The 25,885-nt window shown below is 44.9% G+C and overlaps 1 protein-coding gene across 1 annotated transcript in view; it reads left to right on the top strand.

Annotated features, from left to right (window-relative positions):
* ANKRD33B (ankyrin repeat domain 33B) overlaps positions 1 to 25,885 on the top strand; it is a 62,262-nt gene that overhangs the window by 33,758 nt on the left and 2,619 nt on the right. The window contains exons 2-3 of the mRNA XM_090278911.1: positions 5,991 to 6,120; positions 19,116 to 19,256. Coding sequence (XP_090135037.1) covers positions 5,991 to 6,120; positions 19,116 to 19,256 — 271 coding nt within the window. The remainder of the gene's footprint in view (positions 1 to 5,990; positions 6,121 to 19,115; positions 19,257 to 25,885) is intronic.

Here is a 25,885-nt window from a genome sequence, read left to right as displayed (position 1 = left end):
GCGGGCCACAGCTACTGTGCTGCCTCTGCCACCACCACCACATTGCATCTTCTCTGCCCTGGCTCCACCCCTCCTACCTGTCTGGATGAGTATTTCTTCTTTATTTCTTTGTTGGAATTCCATTCAGTTTGATTTTCTGGTACTTCTGGTTGTTTTTATAGTTTTGAAGTAGTTGTATTCCTCTTAGTTGTAAAGGGAGATACAGCATGTCTACCTACGCCACCTCCATCTTGGCTGAAACTCTACAAATGTTTTCATTTTATGTTATAATTTAAGCCTTTCCTTATGACTAAAATTCTTCATATACCTCTTTTTTAACTCTTGTCTGATCACATATAAGATTATTTAATAGAAAATGTTCTTTAACTTTTTTTCACCGTAATTTCAAAAAGGGAAGTTTTTTGAAAAAATAGAATAAAATAACGTTGGTCTTATGCCTTTTGAGTATATAGTGAGTCCTAATTTGAGCCAAAAGGGGAAATTTTCTTAGCTCTTTGGGGCATTAATTGTATCTTACTGTACCTAGTGTATTCTCTAGTAGATCACAATGGTTGATTATTACTGAAATGCTTGTACATTTTATTTAGTTGCTATTTCTTTGTATAAGCATATACTGAACTATAATCTGTTAATCCAATTGTCAAGACAGAAACATAATTTGTTAGTATATGTGGGTTTCAGAAGGTTGCAATTGGGTGTCATCAATAGTCTATCCTTATGACTCAACTCATTGATTGTATTATCTAATGCTGCATTTATTTTCTCAGTTTCTGGCTCAGGAATTCAGAAGGTTGGCTGGGCATTTCTGACTCAGGGTCTCTCATGAGGTTGCCATTAGATGTCATCTGGGGCTGTATGGTCTGAGGGCTTGACTGGGGTAGAGGACCTGAGTCTGGTGTGAAGACACTCTGAGCTCCTTGCCATGTGCCAAGCCCCTGCACAAGCCTTTCCTCATGGGGAGGGGCTTCCGTTCCATTCTGTTTTCCTCTGTTTTGCTCTTCTAGCTGTTTCTTCTCTTTAAAGTTCTCTGTTGAGCTTTGTATATCCATTGTAAAAATTCCAAGCTTTACTTCAGATACCGTGAATAAATGGTAAGAGGAACATATCATTATTGACAATTGCTGCCTTCGGGTCAGTTGGTTTTCTAACACTAAATGCTTGTAAGATGACTATGTGGAAACCGTTGCTAGTACTGGGAAATTTAGACCAATGTCTGACACATACACGCGCGTGCGCACGCACACACACACACATGCACACATGCAACACACTCATTGGATTTGAAGAAAGACTATAGTTAAACAAAATAGTTTCCTCAAATGACAGGTTAAAATTACAAACTCAGACAAGAGGTTTGCAGTGATAATAAAATTCACATCGTATGCACAATTTATTCTAAAGTGAAGTTGTTCTGAATTATGACAACCTTGAATTTATCTACTCCTTATCCAAAGTTTGCTAGCTGAGCCCTTCCTCTGTAAGAATTCTCCTGATATATTTTATACATTTTATCTTTTGTAATGTTTCTTTTTAAAATTTCAAACAATTTATTAGACATCTCTTTATTTGAAGCAGAAAAGCAGGAATAAAAATATAAGTATCACCTGTAACTCCATTGCCAAAGTAACTTTATTTGTATAATGAAAAAATGTACGTGTCTTGAAAGGACATTGAGATGGATCCAAAATATATAATAAGCACTTAAAACATCCTCTTGTATGTGCCTTGAAGGTAGTTAGTTAAAATTTTTCATCTCTCTTTAGAAAAATAAAAGATTTTTTATGAACAGAGCCATTGCAGGAGCCATACACACATTTTAGAAGTTCATACAAAAAGAAGTCATATCATATCCTATTCTTACTTGTGGATATTATCATTATTATTATTTTTCACTTAGTATCTCACAAAGATTTTTTCACATCAACACCTGCTGGGTGCGACATAGTGTCCCATAGCATGCATTTGGCCAGTCATCATCTTGATGTATATTTGGGTTGTTCTCAGGCTTTTGCAATTACAGATCTTTATACAGATCTCTTGACATACATTTGATGTCCCTTAAATGAATTCCTTGGGGTCGAATTCTTGAGCCCACTTTCGTTTTCTTTCCTTTTGGCTGTTGCTTTCATATCTATATTATTCAGCCCTAGATCTGGCAGCACCAGCCTAGGGTGATACCACATGAAAGGCAATTCTCCTCTTTGTGGTCTCCCTGGGACCTTAGCTAATTTCCAGACTTGAGTGTGGAAGTCAGGTAACAAGCTCAAAACTCACACATCACCACGTATCAGCTCCTTAGTTTAGAGTAAGTTGAGCAGTGTGAGTCTGTGAGAAGTTCATGGTACTGAAACATTTCAGGGACATTTCATTCATTCAACAAATGCTTATCAAGGACCTCATAGATCTCAGGCATGGGGGAAACAAGTTAGGAAGGGGTGCTCATCTTCCAGTGAGGAGTGGTGTGTGCAAGGCAGCCCAATGAGAGCATTGGAAAATGGGTGAAAAGAGGCTTGAACCAGGATTTGCAGGAGGATCAGGCACGTGCCAGCAGCTTATACAGTGAAGTCTGTGGGGTGGGAGGAAGGGTGGTCTAGGCAGCGGCCACTGCGCATGCACAGCCTTGGAGGCATGGGAACCCAAGCCTGCGATTGGCACTGGGGCGAACCCAAACCGTGGACACATGGTGTGGCCACGTTGGAGTGATCAATGTAGATCAAATTCTAGTTCTGGAATTTACTTTTTCATCATGGTGCCTAGTCATAAATAAGACTATTGAAAGTATGCCTCGTACGCTTCATCCATTGCACTCATGCTAACGGCATTGCATGGTCTCCCTTTAGAAAATATTTCTTTGGAAGACCAGAGTTACCTAAAATCTTCCATAAAGCCACTTAAACCTCTCCCCCTCCCTGTCAGTGGTATTATTATAGAGAAAGGTGCTTATGAATTTTCAACTAACCGAAGTTTACTCTCTTGGTTCTGAACTTAAAAATAATTATATTATGAATGATGCAATTTTTTCTCACATTTGAACATGAGTAATATCCCTTTCCTTCTGGATGATCAGGAGTTATTACTCTATTATTGTACCATCTGCCTATGGGTTTGTGTGTGCTTCTTTCCTTGGCTGTTTGTCAGCTTCTGTTGCTTCTCTGCAATGCCCCTCCTCCCCCCTCCCCTCTTCACAGTCGTTTACATGGTTGTTATAAAACTGTATTTCCTATTGAGAGCATTATTAATGTAAACATCACATTTGTTTACTTGTTCTTCATTTTGAATTAAAGTCATGTAAGTTTGTTATAAATAACGCTTTGTTTTAAAAAATTCTAACTGTACAGAAACAGTTAAACAATGAAAATAGTTCTTCTAAAGTGTTCCTTCCACACCTACCCTGTCTCCAGAGAAACAGAACCAACAAAATGTGTGTGTGTGTATATAAGTATATGTATCTATAGATACACATGTATTTATTTTAAGGAATTGGTTCATGCAACTGTGGAGGCTTGGCAAGTTCAAAATCTGCAGGGTGGGCTGGCACGCCAGGCACCTAGGAAATAATTATTGTTCAAGTCCAAGGGCAGAATTCTGTCTTACTCTATTCTATTCAGTTCTTCAACTGATTGGATGAGGCTCACTCACATCATGGAGAACAATCTGCTTTACTGATTTAAATGTTAATCTCATCTCAAAAGTACCTTCACAGAAATATCTAGAATAATGTTTAACCAAATATCTGGGTACACTTAAAATTATGATACATAAAATTAACCATTACACACCCTCTGTTCCCATTCCATCTACAGAGGATATTACTCATAATATGTTGGTGTAATTGTTCCAGATGTTTTCTATGCATTTATCTGTGCTCTGTGTGTGTGTGTGTGTGTGTGTATGTATGTATGTGGAGAGCTTTAACCCACTTAGATGATGATCACTTTTGTTCCTCCCCCACCCTTTTAATCTGTTAATATAATAAATGTTGTTATTAGACTCTTGGTGCTATTCCATCCTTCCTGCAAGGAATGAGGTTTTGGTTTGTCTATTTTTGCTTTTTATGTATAAACACAAGTTTTAAGTAGAATCATATCAAATTATAATTTTATTGGTCTTATTGCTCTGATTTTTCTATGGTGTGTAGACTTTGAAAATTAGGCTTGTGTGTGTGTTTTAGATTTTATTTATTTATTTTTAGAGAGAGGGGAAGGGAAGGAGAAAGAGAAGGAGAGAATCATCAATGTGAGAGAGAAACATTGATCAGTTCTTCTTGTATGTGCCCTGACCAGGACTGAGCCTGCAATCCAGACATGTGCCCTGATCAAGAATTGAACCAGCGACCTGTCCCTTTGTGGGTGACGCCCAAACAACTGAGCCACACCAGTCAGGGCTGGAATTGTGTCTTGACAGCCTAGAATTTCTGGCTGACCTCCAAGTAGGGGCTTTCATTTGTAGGTAGCTTCCTTATATTTTCTTAATAATATTTTATTTTTATGAAAAGTTTGCTTATAATTAAAAAAAATATTTGTGGCTTCAACTAGGGAGCCACCTGCAAGTGGGCTTCTGTGGATGCAGCCAGTGGACAATATTTGCCTTTGTGATAAGTCTCCTGTTTCAGTTTTTCTTGGGGGACACCATGGTCAGGGGGTTGCCAAAGACTGTATCTCTTCTTCCACCTTTCTGTTGGGGACACCAAGATGCACCAATTAAAACAGAGAATTGAAACTCTAGCTAAACACTAGTTTTAACCATGGCAGCAGTTTTCAGCTGGTCTGCTGCGACAAACTGGGGTGCCACAAGAATTTTTAAAACATGCAATACCTGACCATTTATTCAGGGTTGCTGACCTCTTTTCCCTTAAATTGTCAAATAAAAAAATGACAGCAGTCTACAAACACAACAATAGCCTTCCAGTGTGAATGAATCAAATTATGCCTGTTTTTTTTTTTTTTTTTTTTTGTCACAATGGCAAAAAATATAATACATGTTTTGGTGTGCCGCAGAACTTTAGTAACTAGTTTATGTGTGCCATGAGATGAAAAAAGGGTGAAAATCATTGACCCATGGGAATGTCAGGCTTTTGGAGCCTGCTTCCATCCTGGTCACCTAGGGTCTATTTCCCACTCGGCAGCCAGTCATGCAGACAGTTGGCACGGACTGCTCAGAATGCTCCTACCACACTGCAGAAACCCCCGTGCTCCTGTGTGTCTTCCCAGGATCCCTCGCTTCCTTGACTTCCTCCTTGCTCACTTCTGCTCCACAGGCTTCCCATCCAGCACTCTATTTAAGACAGAGCTTGAGAGTATTATGCTTAGTGAAAGAAGCCAGGCAGTTAAAGACAAATACCATCTGATATCACCTAATACAGGAAACTAATGAACAACACAGATGAGTGAAATAGAACCAGAGGCATGTAAACAAGGAGCAGACTGACAGTGACTAAGGGGGAGGGGGAGGGGAGAAGGGGGAAAGAAGGGAAAGGGTCTAGTCAAGGAACTAGTATAAATGACTCGTGGACATGGAAAACGGGGTAGGGATTGACTGTGGGAGAAGGGGGTGAGTGGAATGGGGAGGCAATGGGGGAAAAAGTGGGACAACTGTAATAGAAAAGCAATAAATACATTAAAAAAATAAAAAGACAGAGCTGCCCCTCTCCTGCACTCAGCCACCTCCCTTAGCCTAGTGTACAGTCTAGCACTCTGTCACTCACATGTTAGGTCTACGGTTTATGTGCTGCTCCTTGCCCGCCACCAGAAGGCACGCCCCATGGTGGCAGGGACTTGGTTCTCTGGTGTTTCCCAGGCATTCATGGGCCGTGCTCAGTGTGAGAAGAAACAGACAGCTGGCTTGCTCTAAACTGCTGAGAACTGGGACTTGGGGTTCCTCCTTGTTCCCCTGCTGCTGTTCCAGTCCCTGGGTGACAGGGGGTGCCCTGGGAGCTTCAGTGGTGATGCTCAGGCTCTGCTCCTCTGACCTGCTTGCCTCTTTATTTCTAGACTGGCCTCATTGTCGCCTGCTACCACGGCTTTGTGGATACTGTGGTGGTCTTAGCGGACTGCCCCCACGTTGACGTCAACTGGCAGGACAGAGAGGGGAATACGGCCCTAATCACAGCTGCGCAGGCAGGTAAGACCTGGCTTTTCCTTTTTCCCCGGAGCCCAGGCAGGAGAGTGTCTGCCAGGTGTGTGTATGGGGGGCTGCGCACAACCTTAGCTCGTGACATTTACTGTAAAGATGAAAATTGAGCAGAAATCCTGTTCTACTGCTAAGAAGTATAAGAAAAGACTGATAGGTGTGTATGCACATTTTCCGTGCACTTGGAGCAGTGCAGAGTCTACCCACCAGTGCAGAACTCAGTCCTGGGCAAATATAACCTTGAACCTGCACTGGAAGTCCATCCTCACCATCACATCAGCCTGGAGAATTGCACACACCCCAGTTGGAGATGCAGGAACAGAAAGATGCTGGTGAACTCACTAGTGGAAGAGACATATCGTGTTAGTGATAATTAAGTATAAAAGTAGGCATATTTACAAGGTCACCTTGCGCTTTGCCCAGTAGCTACTTGCTGGAGTGTGTCAGTGTAACAGGGTGCGACTATTTGTGAGCTACCCAGGTGAATGTGCACCCAAATAAGTGTCCTTCTGACCATGTGTTACTCAAGAGGCGTACTTGTGCTGACATTGTCTAGTGCACGGTGGCTGTCCTCTTCCAGAATTGCATCCATACATATTTCAAGACAAATAGGGCAACTATGCTTGTTGCTTCAGGACCATGCTTCATTTGTAACCGTGGTATCAAGCAGTTTTGTAACTGACCACTTTCAAAATTCTTGACTTCCAAGATGACATCCATTGCATCGTGCATGTTCCCAGCTGCAAAGAAGCTGTTTCTGGCTGAACTCAGGAGAAGAGGTAGAGCACCTCATACCGTAGTGAGTTGTTGGGAATCTGGCTGAGTTGTCAGGGTCGAGAAGCTGCAGAAAATGCCCCAAACCACACTGCATGCTGCTTATGGAAAGTAAATATCTGCCGCTGCCCCCAAAGAGAGACCTGCCTGTTCCATCTTGCATCACCAGCTCCTGTGTCAACGCCAGTGTGGGTGACAGAGAAGGGAGCCCAGGGAGGGTGGAAAAGCCAGTGTCTGGTAATTTCACTCCCTGTAACGGGAAGCAGCCTGTGCACACCCTGACTTTCAATCAGGGTGCGGAAGGTGGGGAAGGCTCCCAACTCACAGAGGGGCTGGGCCTGTGTTAACACATGTTCCCTTCATCAGATTTCAGGGTATGAAGCATTACCTCCATAGATGTGAAGCTTGCCAGGCTTTAAAGGCCTACATGCACTACTTCCTGAGCTGCAAAAATGTAAATTGATATTGTGAGGTGTTCAGTGACCACTGGCCCGTCATTTATTACCTCCCACTGGCCAGGAACGAGGTCAGGGACCAGTGGTGTGGGAGTCAAAGGCAGTTCTGCCCTTGAGTAATTCTCCAGTTAAATAGCCATCTGATGGAGGGATCCCTGGTGTCATGGGGTGAGAACAGCCCGTCAGCCTGGTGGTTTAGGACAGGGGTTGTGAAAGGGGTGCTTGAGCTGGGTGGTGAAGGCTGGCTTGGCCAATGCATCTCAAAGCCACAGGGCCAGAAGTCAGCCTGGCGACTGAGGAATGGCATAGGTTCGTGCAGCTGTAGGACTGCTTATGTCTAGGACAGATGAGATGCAGGGGCTGGATCATTAAGGGTGTAGATCAAATGTGAGTGAATGCACTTGAGTGGCATGAGGCTTGGTTCATGGTGACAGGGGCCAGGTGATCCTGGTGGCCCAGAGGTGGTGTCTGAGGCAGAAAAGGATCCAGAGCAGTGAGACAGAAAGCTCAGGTCTCAGTGGTTGTGATGTGGGCCACGTCCCGGCTTTCAGCCCTTTGGACAGGGGATGATGCTGACCACAAAGCGGTGGAGCAGAAGGATGGGCTCCGTGTGTGCTCAGGGCATTGGAACGCTGAGGCAGCACAATGAGAGGTCTCTGTGGATGGCGTGTGGGAGTGCGGAGCATTTCAGTGAGTTCTCAGGTGACCCTGACGCTGCTGGTCTGGGGACTCCCTTTAGAGGTTCACTTTTTAAATGGTCACAGCGGGAGCCTCTCAATGGGCACTAAAGCCGGGGGAGTCGCAGACCCGCGTTAGCTGTCAGAGGGACCCAGAGCCATCATTAAATCAAAGTGAGAATAAAGGAGAGCAACTGAGGGCCTGTTGTTGGCTTTCATGGACTATTTTATCAGAGTCTGTTCAGGCTTTTTGCTGCTGGGATCAGGTGATGTCCCATTTTAATCCAATTCCATGACCCGTTTTATTTATTTGATGATTTCTTATTTCCAAAATAAGCCTAGTAGTACATGCTTACAGAAAAAAATCATTGCAGAAGTATTTTTTACAAGACCCCTTTTCATTCTCCCAAATTCTCCCTCTCCCAGACTGAGGAAGTTCCAGCTACTTACCCTTTCAGACCTCTCCTTTTCAAACACAAGTAGGGCTTCCACTTTTATTTCTGCAAAGAGGTTAATGATGTAGAGATTGTGATTTTACTTTTTTTCACTTAACAGATCTATCTGTGTCTTTGTACGTTGACCAATGCACACAAGATTTACCTTGTCCTTACAGGACATTCCGGAGTGTGATTGCGTGTTCATGGCTGTGTCCTGTGTCCAATAACTCTGAGTTCAATAAATGGTGGCTCATCCATTCTATACAAGATCCTTCTATAAAGCAAATATTTATTTAGCAGTTTCATGTCCAATGGCTGTATTAAGTGCTGGGTGAACAAAGACATACCTACTCCTGCCTCCCAAGCATCAAGTCGAGTGCACATGGGGAAGGGGAAGTCATTTGTGTCTGGGGGTGCATTTCTGAGGGGGAATGTATCTGTCAGGGTCCTGGCTGGGAACTAGTGCAGCAGCAGGTGTACTCAGAGGGCTAAGCTGAAGAGCTGATTGGGGGACTGTTAGTGGAGGGGGAGGGGCAGAGTTAAGGGGCAGGACCTGGGAGAGAGTTACCCTGGAAGAGGGCTGGCTGCCTCTCCTGTGCTGTAACCTGAGACATCTGAGTGATCAGGCCCTTGGGGTGGGAGGTGGGTGGTGAGACTGGGGTAAGTACCAGGCTCTGTTCCCTCTACCCCATCCACCAGGTTCCCCTGCTGAGCCACACTGGAGACTTTAGGGCTAAGGGACCCAGGAGGTTTTGAGATTTACCTTCCTGCAAAAACAGGGTAGAGAAGGAGAGAGAACTAACGCACAATAGATTCTTGGAACTCAGTTTCTTCATCACAGGGCATGCACATTTTAAATGTGCACATTTACGTGGCTCCTGCCAAGTGGCCTCTAGAAAAAGCTGTACGGTTTCTACTTTCTGAGTCCCCAAGGGTGTTCCTGCCAACTGTGGACACGATCACTTTTCTGTGTTTGCTGATCCCAAACGGACTTTCTTATTGTTTGCGGTTCTGTTTGCTTGATTCTCACAGGAGCCTAGGATTTGTTATGATGTTGTGGGTGTAATTTACTGAGCACCCAGTGAAACAGATTCAAGAATGAGGAAATCGCCTTCTCTTGCAACATGACATTTCTGAAGGTGATAGTTGGAGGGCTACTTCTTTGGGTGGCTCCACGATGTCAGCACCTGGGGCCATCTTCTCAGAAATGCTCTTGACCTTCTTCCCTCGTGATCTCAAGAAAGCCCTGGCAGCTCCGAGCACCATGGCCTCCCATCGCCATACACAAAGGCCTCACAAAGGAAGAGCAAATCCCTGTCATGTTTTGTTCTCTGAGATGGAAGAACATTTCCAGAAGCCTCCGGCAGATTTTCGTTTGCATCTCATGACCAGACCACATCAGAGGGCCGGAGCCAAAACAAGAGGCTGGCAATGGAGGTGGAATGACCTCAGCTGACTTGGTCTAGTCAACACAGGCCCCAGCAGTGTCTGTGTGGCGAAGGGACGCTTGAAAGCAGCCACATGTTAATATTATTTGCTGTTGCAAGTGCGTTGCCTGTCTGACAGTTGGCAGTCCTGGCTTTCCGCAGGACTCAGCATTTGTGAGAATAAATTAGGATGCAAATGCTGTGATCTGCCTGCTGGGTGTTTTCTCCAAAGTTTAACCTCCAGGGCTACCTAATGCACAATAAAAATACAGCTAAATCTGTATGAGGCTGTATAATGACAGAATGTATGACAATAAATCCTCCAAGAATCCCTAAATCCCATTTAGCCAGTAATTTCCATTTCTATGATACTTCCCCTAACAAAAATTAGATACAAAATAAGATAGAGAAATAAGTATAAGGTCCCAGGGATGGAGTTATGTGTTTACTTTCTCTGTTTCCTGTTCCTCTTTAACACATGGCAGGAGCACCAAACAGTGAGAAGGCAGAAGGGCCCTTTGTGAACGGGTGATAATGTAAAGTTGGTTGGGTGTAAGTAATGGTTGGTGCATTCTTGAAACTTGTTATTTCTTGAACTTATTTTAAAATTTCTGAAGCAAAGGTACCAAGTACCAGCCAGCTTGGCATTTTTCAGGTCCTGCTGCTGGGGACACAGTGGAAGCAAGGTTCCCAGAGGTGTGGCCAGGGGTGGGCTCAGACCGCGTGGCCAGGCCTGGCTCTGAACTGGATCTGGGGAGGACTTCACTTCAGAGGAGAATGTAGGACGTGGCCAGAAGGCAGGAGTAAATGCTTCTCCATTCTACCTGTCTCAATTATTACCACCACCCATGGTCATTATTTCGGCCTGACTTCTTTGTGATTTTTATGGGTTTTTGAAATGTTTTTCTTTTTCTTGGTTCTATGCTGTCACTTAAATTAGAACTTGGGCAGTCTCTGGGGTTCCCTATCATCTCCTTGTCTTTGCCTGTAAACTCCAGTTTTCGGAGCCTTTCTGACTGACCCCTGCAATGCCCCGCCCCTGCCTGCCAGCCAGGCAGGAGCAAGCCTGGGCCAGTGTCACAGCTCTCCCTGTTCCCACATGCCTGCCCTGTGGAGTGCGAGGAGAGCTGGTCAGAGGCGCCTGCCCTGCTCCCTATCTGCGTTTTTCCTCCTTCTTCTAGCTGTGGCCAGTCTCTTCTCTCCTGCAGCGTCTGTGGGATGTGACGTTTCCAAAGTCAACACTTCCCTCTACTGGCCTGGTTTGGAAAACTACGTTTTGAGTACCTGGCGTCAAACCAATCAGGTCTTCAGACAACCCAAATTCTGTAACATTTCTTCATTTTTAGAACAGCACAGGTTTATTGTCTATTTCCTTTCTTTGAATAGAATGTCTGAGTAATCAATAATTAATCATTGTATGGCCATTGAACCTCCAATAATGTGGGTTACGGCTTGAAAATTAGCAACCTTTATGATACATGTACTTTTTCCAAGGGAGAAGTAGGAATCCTTCAGCCTTTTTATTTGCTAAATGTTTATTGAACTTACAGTGAATTGAAAGTTTTGGACTCCTGAGCAGGGTCACGAGGGTTGTGGTGGCCTCATGGGAATGTGGACCATGCAACATCACAGGTCAGTTGCCTCATGCATGCCTGGGGGACCAGGGGAGCACTTGCATCAGAAGGCTTGGCTCACAAGGTAGCTGGGTAAAAGGGAAGGAAGAATATTCCAGGCAGAGAGGCTCCCGTGTGCAGAGGCCACTAGATTGGAGAAAGAATGGCACTCAGGTGAATTAAAAGGAGACCTGAGTGCTTGCAAAGCAGGATAGGAGGGCATTGGTGCAAGAGCTGAGGGCGAAGAAGGGGTTTAGGGGAGAAAAAATAATTTTTTCTTTACCCTTCTGAGTTCTTGACTGAGAACCCTGTATTAAAAGACAGATTAAGAAGAGAAAACCAGACCTTTATAAACATGTGTACATGGGAGATCCCAAGGTAAAAATGAATAACTCAAGGAGGTGGCTTAGATCTCCAGCTTATGTGGCATCTTCACCAAAGAACAATAAATTTGTGGGGAAATTTCAGGACAGAGGAAAGCAGTATTAGGTTTACAAGATCAGGAAACTAATGGTAGATAAGGGCTAGTTTGTAAAATTTGTTGTGTAGGTTCCTCTGGTGCCCCGTCCAGTCTGATGGTGTCTAAAAACAAACATTCTTTTTTCCTCTCCTTTTTGTACCTGAAAGAGAAAAGGGATGTTAACTGGACTTATTATGGTAATCATTTCACAATATATATATGTCCAATCATTGTGCTGTACACTTTACACTTATACAGGGCTGTATGTTAATTATATCTCATTAAAACTGGGGAAAATAAAATATTTCCTGCTTTTAGACAGATTGGGGAGGACAGGAAGCTTTTCTTGGGTCTGATTTTTTTCAGTTGCCTTTGGGTCAAAATCATCCTTATGCCAAAGTGGCATGTTTTGGGGTGGCATACTCTGCTACCCTTCAGAGAGCCGGGCTGGATAAAAAGGAGCTAACTTGTTCAAGTGTTGAGACCTCATCTAAAGAGTAGAAACCATTAAGGGTTTTAAGTGGTAGTTGTGTTGGTCAAAAGAGTTTCTTCTTCAAGTTATCATGCTGGTAGCATGGGGAATGGATGGAGGGGCAGCACTAGGACCTGGGAGAACAGTTAGGAGAGGGGTTGTACCCCAGGTGGGATGTGGTGGCCCGGATCAAGGGTTAGAGTGAGGATGGAGAAACAGGACAGATTTGGAAGCTATTTAAGACGTGGGGTTGGCAAAACTCCACGGTAGCTTGGATGGGGAAAGGATGGGTAGAAGGCTGAGGACAAAGCTCAGATTTCTGGTCTGGTCACTTAGGTGATTGGTGGTGTTCATCACTGAATGAGGAACATGGGAGAAAGGAGGGGGTTTGGAAGAAGCACGTGTTGAGTTTGTGGGATGCCTAAGATAACATATCCAGTAGGCCTGTATATAGGTAAGAAACTCAGGAAGAGAGACTGAGCTAGCGAGCATGGATAGGATCATCAAGAAAGTGTTTATGGGATGAGAAGCTGGCTTGGTCACGTGTCTGAGAAACAGCAGCATTTCAGAAGTACGGGGCAGAGGAGCTCATGAAGAGTATTGAGAAGGTATGGCCAGAGACATGGGAGGGAAGTTGGAAGGGTCGGCTTTTAGGATATCTGTGGAAAGAGACTTTAAAAAGGATAGAAGACGCAAATGGTAAATGCTGTGGGGATGTCCAGTAAGATGAAGGCTGACCAGTAACCATTGGATTTTGCTACAAGACAGTCTTTGGGGACCATTGGAAGTCTTTTTTGAGAGAAGTAGGAGAGTGTAAGTAGTGAGAGTGAGAAAGAACTCTGGGAGTTAGACTGAAAAGGAGTCAGATGATTGATGGTGGGTGGCTGGAATGCAAAGACAGGTCCACAGGGATTATTGTTGGTCATTGCAACAGACTGGATGTTTATGTGCCACCTATAATTCACATGCTATATCCAAATCCTCAAGTGATGATATCCAGAGGTGGGGCTTTTTCACGGTGATTATGTCGTGAAGGTGGAGTGCTTATAAATAGAATTTGTGTCCTTATAAGAGACTCCAGAGAACTCCCTGACCCCTTTTGCCATTGAAGACAAGCGAGAAGATGGCCACTTACAAACCAGAAAGCAGACCCTCACTGAATGTGCTGGCATGGACTTCCCAGCCTCCAGAACTGTGAGAAGTGTTTGCTATTCAAGCCACTCAGTCTGTGGTAGTTTGTCATAGCAGCCTGAATGGACTGACTGTCATATATATATATAATGGTATATCCTTGATCATGCATATCAGCATATTGCTACATAACAAGTTATTGCTCATGCATCTGTGTGTGGGCTGGGGATCTGTGGATCTTGACTGCCTTTGCTTGCATGTCTGCAGAGAGTTGGACCCTGTCCAAGGGTATGCTTGGGGACTTTCTGGGGCAGCTTTGCTCCATGCGTTTCTCATCCTCTTCCAGACACCATAAAGGTGGCTTTGGCATGTTCTTCTTAGGGAGATGGCTGAGGCACAAGTGTGACAGGAAGTCCAGATGAGTAAGTGCATTTCAGGATTCTGCTTGTGTCACACCAGCCAACATCCCAGTTCTTGACAAAAGAATTTCCAAGTCATGCAGAAAAGAGCAAGGTGAAGGATTTGGGCCATGAATGCAATCTGATGGATTTGCAAGGAAGGAGAGGTTGAAGAGGAAGAGGAGGTAATTGGTAGCACAGATCTTGGAGGGGAGGAGACTTTGGCATCTTTAGGGGAAGCCTCACCCTCCCTGTTCAGTAGGAGGGAAGGAGAGACTGCCGTGCATAGGGGATGTTGGTGGTGTGATGGGAAAATTGAGGGGGTTCCCTTCTTGTGGTTTCTCTTCCCTCTTTGAAGTAAGAGGTGTGTCATCTCTCCTGGGAAAGGGGTTTGCTGTGATGTAGGTGACTTAAGAGTGGGAAGGTTTAAAATGTCCCACATGGGGATTGGGAGAGAGTCAAGGGAAATCCCAGCGGTGTTATTGGGACTGTTTGAGAATCCAGTCAAGCTCGGGTACCATAGATTTCTAGTCCAAACACTCTCAGCAAAGATGACATTGGCCATCTGAAGTGGAGCCAGGGACCAAGGCTGTGCTGGTATCAGGGTCATCTTTGGCTTTTCTCTTTCTGTTACGTGGCTCAGCCAAACAGTCACCAAGGCCCGTCCATTCACTTCTATAGGAGAGCTCTGAGCCAACCACTTCTTTCCATTCTCCTGGCCTCCCAGGGACCCGGCCACTATCTTCTGCCTGTTGCATGCCCATCACAGCCTCCTGGTGAGCTCCCCCCATCATCAGTAAGGCTTGGGGACAGCATGGAGGGGAGCCACACCCAGTAGTGGCCAAGAGTCATCATTCCTACATTGTACACTTGTTAAGTGGCCCTATGCTAGATCTCCCTTTTATAAAATAAACTTTGATTATAAAATATAATAGTTTAGACTTACAGAAAACTGCAAAGATTATACAGAGAATTGCTATATAACCTGTACTCAATTTTCCATTATTCAGATCTGACATTCGCATAATACATTTGATACAACAAATGAATCAATATTGATGCATTTTAATTATTAACTTAAGTTCATTCTTTATTCCAACTCCCTCAGATTTTTCCTAATTTAATTGTTACATTCCCTTAGGTTCCAGGTTCTTTTTGGTTATGAAGTTTCTTAGACTTTATGACTTTGACAGTTTGGGGAGTACTTGTCAGGCAGTTTGGAGAATGTCCCGTGATTGGGATTTGTCTGATGTTTTTCTCATGAATAGACTGGAGTTATGGGTTTTGGGGAGAAGGAACACAGGAGATTGCCATTTTCATTACATTGTATCAAGGGTGTGGCTAAAGAAAAAAAAATTAAAAGACATTTGTTACAGATGGTAAGGCAGACCCTATTCAGTCAGGATCATCTTGATAGGTGTAGGGACCCTGAATTGGGATTTTGCGATGGGAAAAGAGAGATGGTTCAAATCCAAATACAACAGGACAGTGGGGACTTACAGCCAAGGAGCAGGGTGCAAGTCAGTGGGTGAAAAATTAAGAGGAAACCTCTGGCTTATGAGAGAGTCTAGCTAAACCAACCTAACAGGATTGTTGCTCAAGACAGGCCAGGATGGTCAGCCATTGCCTGGGGATGGTGGGGAGGAGGAGCTTGATCAGATATCAAAGGTGGGGGATTTTATTACAAGGAGACACACAGAGGGGCCTAGGAAAAGGTTCAGGAGTCTGACTAAAGTTTGGTCAAAGACTGCTTGTCAGTACATGTTGTCAGTGTGACCTGTCACTTGATGTTGACTGTGATCACCTGGCTAAGATTGTGTCTGTCAGATTCTCTATTGTGAAGTTCTCTCCCCTCCTGCCTTTTCTCATTCTACTCTCTGGAGGGAATCCACAGGTCAAGGAGTGTGCTGTGTTCCACCTCCTTGAGAGTGGAGTACCTGCATAAATTATTTGGAATTTTTCTGCCCGGAAATTTGTCTATTATATCAAGCACTTTTTATACAACCTATTACCTTATAATTTTCACAGTTGTGAGGCTGATATTATCTCCTGTTTTCCAGATGCAGAAACAGAGACTCAGTGAAGTTGACTCACTTTCCCAGGGTCACCCAGATTTTAAGTGGGAGGGTAGGGACCTGCACTTGGTGTTCTCAGCCAACTCTCTGAAGCATTGAACTCTCTGTCTACACTGTTGTTTAATCATCGCACTGAAGCTATTTCACATGAGTCACTTTGTGTCTTTCTCTTAGGCAGGGTAAGGATTATTGGGGGGCAAGGTGTTCTCGGAGTCTGTATGGTAAGCCCATCTTTTAAAAGAGCTTCCCCTGAGGACTTTAGGAGATCCTATTCTATAAGGTCTAATCTGGACTCGGCTCATACTAAATTTCAATATGGTGCATGTTTGGGTTTTGTTATGCAAGGAGAGCTGTGTTCTATCTATTTCTCTGTCTACCTATCTATTTTTCTTTCTTACTGAAGAAAAGGAACTCTCCCCTTGGTTAATTGTTGTGGTTTTTATGAAGAAAGTTTAATAATATTTATACGTTCTTAGAAGCATTGGGTCCACTCTGATTTCACTGAGTGGGGTTGTCTGTATGATAGGAGGTATTATTCTGTTATTCTGGGAGAGTCACTGGGGAGCCAGGAGTGATTTCCTGGGTTGTTGAAAGTTCATACCTGTGGTCAGAATGAGTTGACCACGTGTTGGTTTTCTGAGCTCAATGTAATATGCAGAACAGACCTGTATAATGGGCTTTTTGCTTTGTAGATTTTCATTTTTTCCTCTCCCCGCCTGTTCAAAGTGTTTAGAATGTATCAGTGCAAAGGACATGATGCTGAAAATTGCGACAGATACACTCACATCTTTTAAGAAACGGCTCTAAACGAATTGCAGTTCGTTTCACTAGGACCCTGGCTAAATCTAACTGACAGGTGCCGCAGAGCGTGTAACTGGATGACACCTCACTGAGACCAAAGGACTCTCCCCAGTTTAGAAAAGTTGAGCTGCTTTGGGCTCAGGACTGCCAGCATTACCCCCGCCCCTGGCTCTGTAACTGACAGTGGAGGGCCAAGCGGCTGGAATGAGTCAGAAAGTATCAGATGCCGTGGGAACCTCGAGTCACAGAGCTGGAGGGTGGCAGCAGTCTGTTTCCAGCTTGCTAACCCACAACACGGTTGTATTAGTGTTTCTCTCCCAGAAAAGCTATATGTTTGACCTTGTAATTTTTGCAGTGAGTTCACAAAATGGGCTGAATTCAATGGTAAACAGCCAACAATGTTTCTAGAAGAGTCTGCACTCTAATTTTCGTTGCTTGTTTGTTTCTAACTTGGAAGTTGATGAGGATTTGATACTGCTTGGGCAGCAGCCTTCGAGGAAGGAAACTGGGTCGCTGCGTGCTGCTGTGGGCGGAGATAACGTTGGGTCACACTGGCTGTGGGCCTCAGCTCACTCAGTCTCTGTCCTGCAGGGCAGTCAGCCTGCCCGTCCTCCGGAGGAGGCCTTCCCTCCGCCACATCCCAAATCTCAATCAGCTGGGAAGGAGCCTCATGGGTCCTGGCTTCTCCATGGTGCAGGGGCTTCCTTGGGGGGAAGGGGCCAGTCCCTGGGTAAGGACAGTGTGCACTGAAATGCCCGTGAAGCCCTGCACCTGCAACTTGACAGTGGCAGTTCCAAAGGCACCTGCATGTGGTAGGGACGAATGGGGGCATTTCAGAGAGCAGGATCTTCAGTGTGTAAGGATGCAGACTGGGCGCCCAGCACGGCTACCCGTGCCCAGGAGAGGGCTTCCACAGTCTGCTCTTACTCCCCAGAGTATGTTAGCCATCACCAGCAGGGCCAGGATGGAGATGGCAGCTGAGAGGTGGGCCTGGGGTGTTGAGGGGGCAGGGTGAAGGTGAGGAGTGGAAGAAGCTGTCTCCCACCTTGGTGTGGCTGGTTCTGAAACAATGCAGTCTGAGCCTCTAGGATGGTGCTTCTCGATGGGGCGATTTTGCTCCCACAGGGGGACTTGGCAATGCCTGGAAACATTTTTGGCTGTCATGACCTGGGTGGAAGGAGGGGTGTGGTTGCTGCCAGCATCTAGTGGGTGGAGACAAGGGGTCTACAGCCCTACCACTGAGGATAATCTGGCGCCAAGTATCACTAGTGCCAGGGCTGGGACTCTGCCTAGGGTACTGAAGTGGAGGAGGGTGGTGTCCTTTCGCAAACCCACTTAAGAAGTATGGCTAGTGGGCATTAGGCTGCATGGACATTTGACCCCAAAGCCTGTCTTTGTGTCCCAGGTAGCTCTGTTTGAAGAATGCTCCCACTCCATTTTGGTTTTCTGGAAGGGGAAGGGGAGGAGCCTGGAGAACCCTGGGAATACTGCTTGGCATATGACGCTCTCCTTTTTCACCCCAACTTGGGAGGGTAAGAAGAGCCAAAAACCAGGTCTCTTTTGTAAGTGCAAGCCTATAAAGGGGAGAAATCTATATTCTCAAATGAGTATTCTTACCTGCTGGGGTTTCTGGCTGAGGATCTCGATAGCAATATGGCCTGTGTTCCCATGTGTGCGTGCGTGTGTTTCTCTGTGTCTCTGTGTATGCGCTCATGTGCGTGTGTGTGCATGAGAGACAGAGAGACAGTTTTGAGCAGTAACAGAGGGTGGCAGTATGCGCTGGCATATCCTCTTGCTGCGACGATGCCTTCCTCCTCCCTGAAGCCGGGGAGTCCTGGGAAGCGACCCAGAGCCCCAGTTTTGGTTCTGCATCTGTGCACTGGTGGCTCCTGCTGGGAGCTGACAGCATGCAGGACCTTCCCCTGAGCCACAGTGTCTGCTGGGCTGGCTCAGCATTTCCGCATGCCACCCCTCAGCATCCTGGCTGCTCAGGCCTCCTCAGCGGTGTGACAGGACAGCGGAGCTCCCACGTGGGTCGGCGAAGGGAACGGTGAACCCACGGAGGCAGCGCCGGCGCCCAGTGCCTTCCCATTTCCTGGACTCCGTGAGAATCCTTTCTTGCGGTCTCAGAGGCAGACTCACCTCCCGCAGATGGGTGGGCCCGGGAGGCCAACCCCACAACGTTTCTCTCTCTCTAGGGAGACCTCACTGGAAAGAGCACTCTTTGTGGAGTGTGGTCTATTCACATGTGCAAATCTCTCTGCAGGTCACGCCATCATCACCAACTACTTGTTGAACTACTTCCCTGGGCTCGACCTTGAAAGGAGGAACGTGTTTGGGTTCACGGCCCTGATGAAGGCTGCCATGCAGGGCCGAACGGAGTGCATCCGAGCCCTGATGCTAGCAGGTACGTCTTCTCCTGTCCCGCGCGGTCCCGGGGACCCGGGAAATGTGGCTTTTGCTTCCTTAAGGAATATGTGTTACAGGGATGAATCAGTTCTGTGGAAACAAAGACAAGTGGGTGCCATAAAGAACAGTTTCTTTGTGGTTTCATTCGAGGTGAAACAAACAACAGTGGCAGCCACCTTCAGGGTGGGGCAAAAGGTCACAGCACTGGTCGCCCCTCTAGGATGTCCCTCCTTGCTCTCTGATGAGCTCTTCCTTCACCCCCTAACCTCCTCCTGCTCATGTTCTTCAGAAATGTCCATTCTGGTCTTGGCTCTGAGTGGCAAGTCTGTCCTATTGAAGGTGGACACAGGGGTGGTGGCGTCAGCCCAGTTGCCATGCTAGGTCCCTGCTTGCTGGTGGTTGGAGTCACATGGTGCCGTGGTGTGTGGTGTGTGGCAGCTGTCTTTTCTATGATGTGTCACAGAATGGAAAGGTTTCAGTCTGAAGTTTCGGATCAACTCATTGCCCTTTATGACATCATCATCTTGGAGGAAGCACTTCCTTCTCTGAGCCTCCCTGTCTCCATCTTTGAAAAGGGAAGGGTGACTTTTTTGTCACCCCGCTGAGGATAAAATATGACAATATTTTGTGACCTCTCAAGAGCTATGCAGATTTAATGAACTACTATGCCAAATTCCCTGTGACTGATCTCTAGCTCTTTCCCCGACTCTAAAATGGAATCATGATTATAGTTAGCACAACCTCATTAGGTTATTTTGAGAATTAAATGAGAAAATGTGTGTGAAGTCCACACCCAGGGTCCAGCACAGGGTGAGTCTCTGACATCTCAATCAGTGTGAAATGCTGCTGTCGACATTATTTAATTTCATTAATTTAACTTACTTTGTTTTGATTCTTGGCTCTGTGTTCAGCTAATCCCCGTTGGTGCTTTGAGTTCCTGGAGAGGTAGCCTTTCCCCTTCCATCCTAAGTATCCTGAGGACAGCAGCAAAGTTCTGCCGGCTGTCAACCTAAGCTAGTGGTTCTGTTTAGACAACATTTACTTTGGAATCATTTCAGATGTACGGAAAAGTGACAAAGATAAGGCAGAGTTCCCACACAGGCCTCACTCGTCTCCCCACGTTAACATCTTACAGAGAGGCTAACGGCATGTTATTATTCACTCAACTCCAGACTTCATCAGATTTTAGCAATTCCTCCATTAATGTCCCCTTTCTGTTCCAGGCTCTCATCCAGGCTCCCATATTCAGTTGTCATGTGTCCCTAGTCTCCTGTGGTCCATGACAGTTTCCCAGTCTTACCTCCTTGTCCATGGCTTGACTGTCTCCATACTGGCCAATCCACAGTGTCCTCCAGTCTGAGCCTCTCTGTTGTTTTCCTTGTGGTTAGATGGGCGTATGAGATTCACAACTTGCCTTAGATATCTTTTTCCTCCTGCTTTAACCGGAGTGTTTCAGGAGATGCTGTAAGAAAAATAAATTCAGGAAATGAAGACAGAGGCTTCGAAGATGAAAACTTTCTTGGAAATAAGAAAGATCATATTTAAGATTAATCCCATTGACTGTGCTTTTGAACTCACTGACAGTTTCAAAAGTGAGACATCAGTTTCAACAGTTTAGACCCCTGCCTGTCCTGTGCCAGAGAGAGATGCTACTCTTGCTTAAACGGTGGTTGTCATGCTTATGTGTTTGGAGGAAGCTTCACCTGCTTTTACTCTGGATCTAGTTACAACTGAGTGTAGATCTTTTGCAGTTTACTTTTTCAGCCAAAAAAGGTATGATGTCAGCCACATTGGTGCATTTTTCCCAGTGAATTAATTTGAATCACAAACCCTTTGGTTTGTAGGTCAGTTGCCTTCCAATCCACTGGCAAATGCCCAGGTTCTGCTGCTGTTTTACTTTCCTCTGGTATTGGTGGAGGTTTCAGGCACTGGCTATGCGATGGGACCCTGGAACAGTATTCCAGAAACACCCTTTGGGTCTCTTGAGAGATGGGCCTGCTTATAGGCAGTGTGCTCATTGCTAAATGTTGATTTTTCCCCCACTCAGGTATTTGGATAACAAATTGGGCATTAGGTTTTATGTGCTCTCCTTTTCCTGTTCCTTCCTCTGTGATCCCTGCCCCATCAAAGTCTAGACTTCACATGAGTACAGAGCTTGACTGTGTTCATCCCGGAACTGTGGGTGGCTGGAGCAGAATGGTCAACAAGACTAACTTGGAAGTCAGGACCTCTGGTTTCAAATTCTAGTTCTTCCACATACCCTGTATGTACCTAATGTTCTAAGACCCCATTTCCCCTTCTATAAGATGGGGCAAATGACAGTAGCTACTGCAGGAAGTCATGATGGGGATTGAATGGGTTCACGTGTGGAAGGCCCTTGGACTTTCCTGGGATGAAGGAAGCCTTCAGTCAACTTTGGTTATTACTGTTATTATTATTGTTTTTGGTGAATTTACGTATTCGGTAATTACCTGTTAAATGAATGAAAAAACATGGTCTATTTTTTCCTTTGAAAAATATTCTTGTGGTGAGATACTTAAACTTTCTTACTGAAGGCAATATGCATTAACTTAGGCTTTCTTAATCTTGTCACTATTGACTTTTGGGGCCACGTAATTCTTTGTGGTTGGGGGCTGTCCTGAGAATAGATGGGTGCTTAGCAGCATCCCTGGCCTCTGACAGCAGGTGACTGTAGCATCTTCCAGGTTTGACAACCAAACTTGTCTCCAGACTTTGCCAAATGTCCCTGGGGGAGGGAGTATGGTTGCTTCCCAATGAGAACCATTGGTGTCACTAATGTAAATGTGAAAAGGGGGAAAACATGGAAAGAGAATTTTTTCCCTCTTATATACTTTCATCTTGTCCTACATACCTTCTTAAAATAAAAACCTGACACCTTTTTCAGGGAGCTTTCGCTTCACCTTCTAAGGCTTTGGTTGTAGTGTCTCACTTCTAGAAAATTTTCATTTTCTACTGTTACTTATGTTAGTTTATGGTTTTTTTCTCCCAGGAAAGTGAGTTTCATTTTTCTTTTATAGTATGTGTATGTATGTTTTAAAAATTGTGCTTGAATGTCTTTCTTGGGTTTGGTGGACAGCAATAAGAATACTTGTTAAGCTATTTAAAAATTTGTACAAGTATTTTTGTCCTATCAATATTAAGAAAAATTAAGGCTTTTAAAGCTACTAATGCCTGAGTATTTCTTTTGAGTTGGCATTTATGTACACCTGTGGAAAGTACCTTGAGAGCTAATCACAGGATGGTTGTCCTGTGGTTATTTCAAGAGCAAAAGGCATTCATTGGCATTACTACATATTAATGGTAGGGATAAAAATGTGTTTCTCCTTCTCATTGTGTCAAGTGCAGAATTCTTCTGTCACCGAGTATATTTCTGCTCCTGAGTTTGAATTTCCAAGTTGCAATTTCATTATAAAAAGAAGCATTTCCTTTTAGAAATGATGAATCATTGAACTGGATACTCCCTTAAACTGTTCAACTTTTCCAATAGTTAAGAATATACAGACACATATCAGCTCTTATCTTACCTTGTCAGGCAGAATAAAATAATGTTAAAATTATCAGAACCTTGGATTTTAATAAAAATACAACCAGGTTCTGAAAAGCTGATTTATTGGCTCTTTGGTTTTTGGCTTCCCAAGGAATACTGTTGGCTCTGCTGATAAGAATCATAAGGAAGGCTGTGGAACCTTGTTGATTTGATGGAATATTAATGCCCCAAAGTGACAGGTCTGTTTAAATAAGTGGCTCTGGGAAGCTGCAGGGAGGACATGATCATCTCTGAACAGACAGAACTCAGTGGAGGTTGGCAGGTTCTGGACTTGCTTAAGAGAGCTGGCTTTACACCTGAGGGATGCTGTAATTGCGCCAGCACCTGGGAAGCAAAACTAAACAAACAAAAAATGCGAAATTGGCCCTGGCTGGTATGGCTCAGTGGATTGAGTGCTGACCTGCAAAGAAAAGGGTCACAGGTTTGATTCCCAGTCAGGGCACATGCCCTGGTTGCGGGCGTGTGAGGGGCAACGATGCATTGATGTTTCTCTCCCTCTCTCCCTCCCTTCCCTTCTCTCTAAAAATAAATAAAATCCTAAAAAAAAATGAGAGTCATTTGTGGTTCCATGGAAAAAAGCAGAAGGTGTGGGCGGCTTGTTTAATGAGGAACAGGGAGCACCCATGTTAGGGTACTGACCGTATGGCCGTCTTGTCCTAGGCTAGGCCTGATTGTGTCCTTCTGGAAAGTGAAAAGGTATGATACTGCTAAAAGGTTTCTTTCTGTTTATAAGGAGAACATGACTTTCCTGTGAACCAATAATTTTCCCAGCTGGAATAGTTTCAAGTTGTTAAGCAGAAAGATGGCTAAAAACTAGGCATTCTCTGTCATCTAGCACAGTGTCTTAACTTGGGCACCCATGAAAGCAAACCGTGAGGCAAGAACTTGGGGGCAAGTAATTTTTCTGGGAGATGACCTTGGGATGTGGTATGAATGATAAGGAAGTGAGACCAGGATGACAGGAAAGCTAATAAACTGTGCTTATAAGCTGGTGACCCCTGTGGGCAGCCTGGAGTCAGCCCTTCCTAGAACCTCTGAAAGACCTAGTACAAGATATCTCAAGAATGCTTTCTGGGGGTGCGCCAGGGAAGCCGGGGTATTTATCCTCCAACTCGGGTCCCTCAGGGCAGGGCACCTCCCAGGCACATTAAATCTGTGGCAGTTCCCCTCTGTGCAGTGGGCTGGAGTATACATGCCCTGATGCCCATTGGGGTGCTCTCCTGTATGACTTGTCATACTGATTATACCCCATGTGCCCAAGATACAGGCCAGAGGTGGCACAGGAAGAGGCCTGCAAGGACTGGCCCACAGTGGTCCCATGTGACTGGAAAGGGTTCTGGGCGGGAGAGAGACAGAGCTGGGCTTCAGTGGGTAGATAACATGGGGCTGGGGGCCGTTGGAGAAACAGGGAAGAAAGTGGTGCATCTTGGGCTCTGCTTGTCTCTGGCTGTTTCCGTGGACCTGGCCAAGGCTCCCTGGGAAAAGCAGCCTGAGAATGAGTGATGGAAGGTAGCTTGTTTTCCTTTGGGACCCATTTAGAATGCTTTCTGCTATGAGGAACAGAAATCCTGACTTGATGGTGGTTTAAGGAAGCTAGGCATACATTTTTCAGACCTCACTAGAAGTTCTGAGGTAGGCAGTCCCCATGCATAGCTGGTCCTGGGCCTTGAGGACGTCACAGACCCAGGTTCCTTCCTCTTGTCCGCTTAGTGCCCCACCACCCCTCTCAGCTTCTTTACTGGTCACCTCATGATTGCAAGAGGTCATCACAGCTCCAGGCTGCAGATTCACGCTTCATACAGGAAGCAGCAGCCCTAACCATATCTGTCCCTCCCAGAAGGATGCAACAACCTTCTCTTTGGGGCTCAAATGGGGAACAGGATTGCATTTGGCAAGGTCTGGGACATTTTTGGTTTTCACAGCTGGTGGAATGCTACTGGCATCTAGTGGGTAGAGACCAGGGATGCTATTAAAAATCCTGCAATGCACAGGACAACCCGCACAACGAAACGGTCTGACTAAAAACGTCAATCAGTACTGTCAAGGTTGCGAAACTCTGGGGTAGACCATTCAGGGTGCATTGCTTAGAACTGAGTATGTAGCTCCCTTGAATAAAACAGAGGATTTTGTGTAGACAGCTCATAGCACTCAACATGGCAGTAAATGGACCCACTGGCAGGAGCCCAACTCTTATCTGCATGGCTGGCGCCCTGGGTGAAACAACATTGGGTAGGATATGAGGAGGCCAAGAGTCTCATGGGGAGAAGATGGATACAGTAGAGTTTTGGAAATTTTCCATATTCTCTAAAAGCTATATGGGTAGGGCAAAAGTAGGTTTACATTTGTTTGTATGAAAAAATAATACAATAATTAATAAATAAATAACAACACATACTCACAACTGTAAACCTACTTTTGCCCCACCCTGTATGTATGCAGTTAATTAGCAGTACTTGCCTTTCATGATTTAATCACTACAATCAGGCCATTAATATTACTCTTAGTGGTAATTTCTTAAAGGAAGTGAACCCCTGACTTATAACATGAAGAAGATTCTTGGGCTGTATTACAGTTAAAATGGCCTTTGTTCTTTAAAATGTTTGTATTTTCCAAGATCACCCTGAAAAGGTACAAGAGGAACCGGAAGAGGTGTACTAAACTTTGGACAGCTGCTCCTTTAGTTTTCCATTAGCATTTGAAAAATGTCTCTTTCAAGCAGTATTCATTAAGATTTTAATTTTGCAGTTTGTTCCTTTTTTTAAGTGACATGCAATTAATTAAGGTTTAATGTGTCATCTATTTTTTGCAATGACATTTTTACTGCCCCCTTTTCATTTCAGTCCATTTATAAATGATACTCTAGCTAATGAGTTCCATCCTGATTTCCAGTTCTAAATAATTGCCACTCTTCTAATATGGCTATTCCTTAAGGTGTCACAGAATCAAGAGCATCGCCAGGTGAAATCAGGCGAACTGGATCTGCCTGGGTCATGGGGTCACTGGGGCTGCCAGGCTCCTCTATTCTTCTCAGTACAGCACATACTGACCAGGCACCACAT

The sequence above is a fragment of the Furipterus horrens genome, unplaced genomic scaffold (assembly GCF_987537825.1).
Source record: "Furipterus horrens unplaced genomic scaffold, mFurHor1.1.pri manual_scaffold_5, whole genome shotgun sequence".
NCBI lineage: Eukaryota > Metazoa > Chordata > Mammalia > Chiroptera > Furipteridae > Furipterus > Furipterus horrens.
Note: the sequence above shows the minus strand (reverse complement) of the source record. Positions and strands in the feature narration are given on the sequence as shown.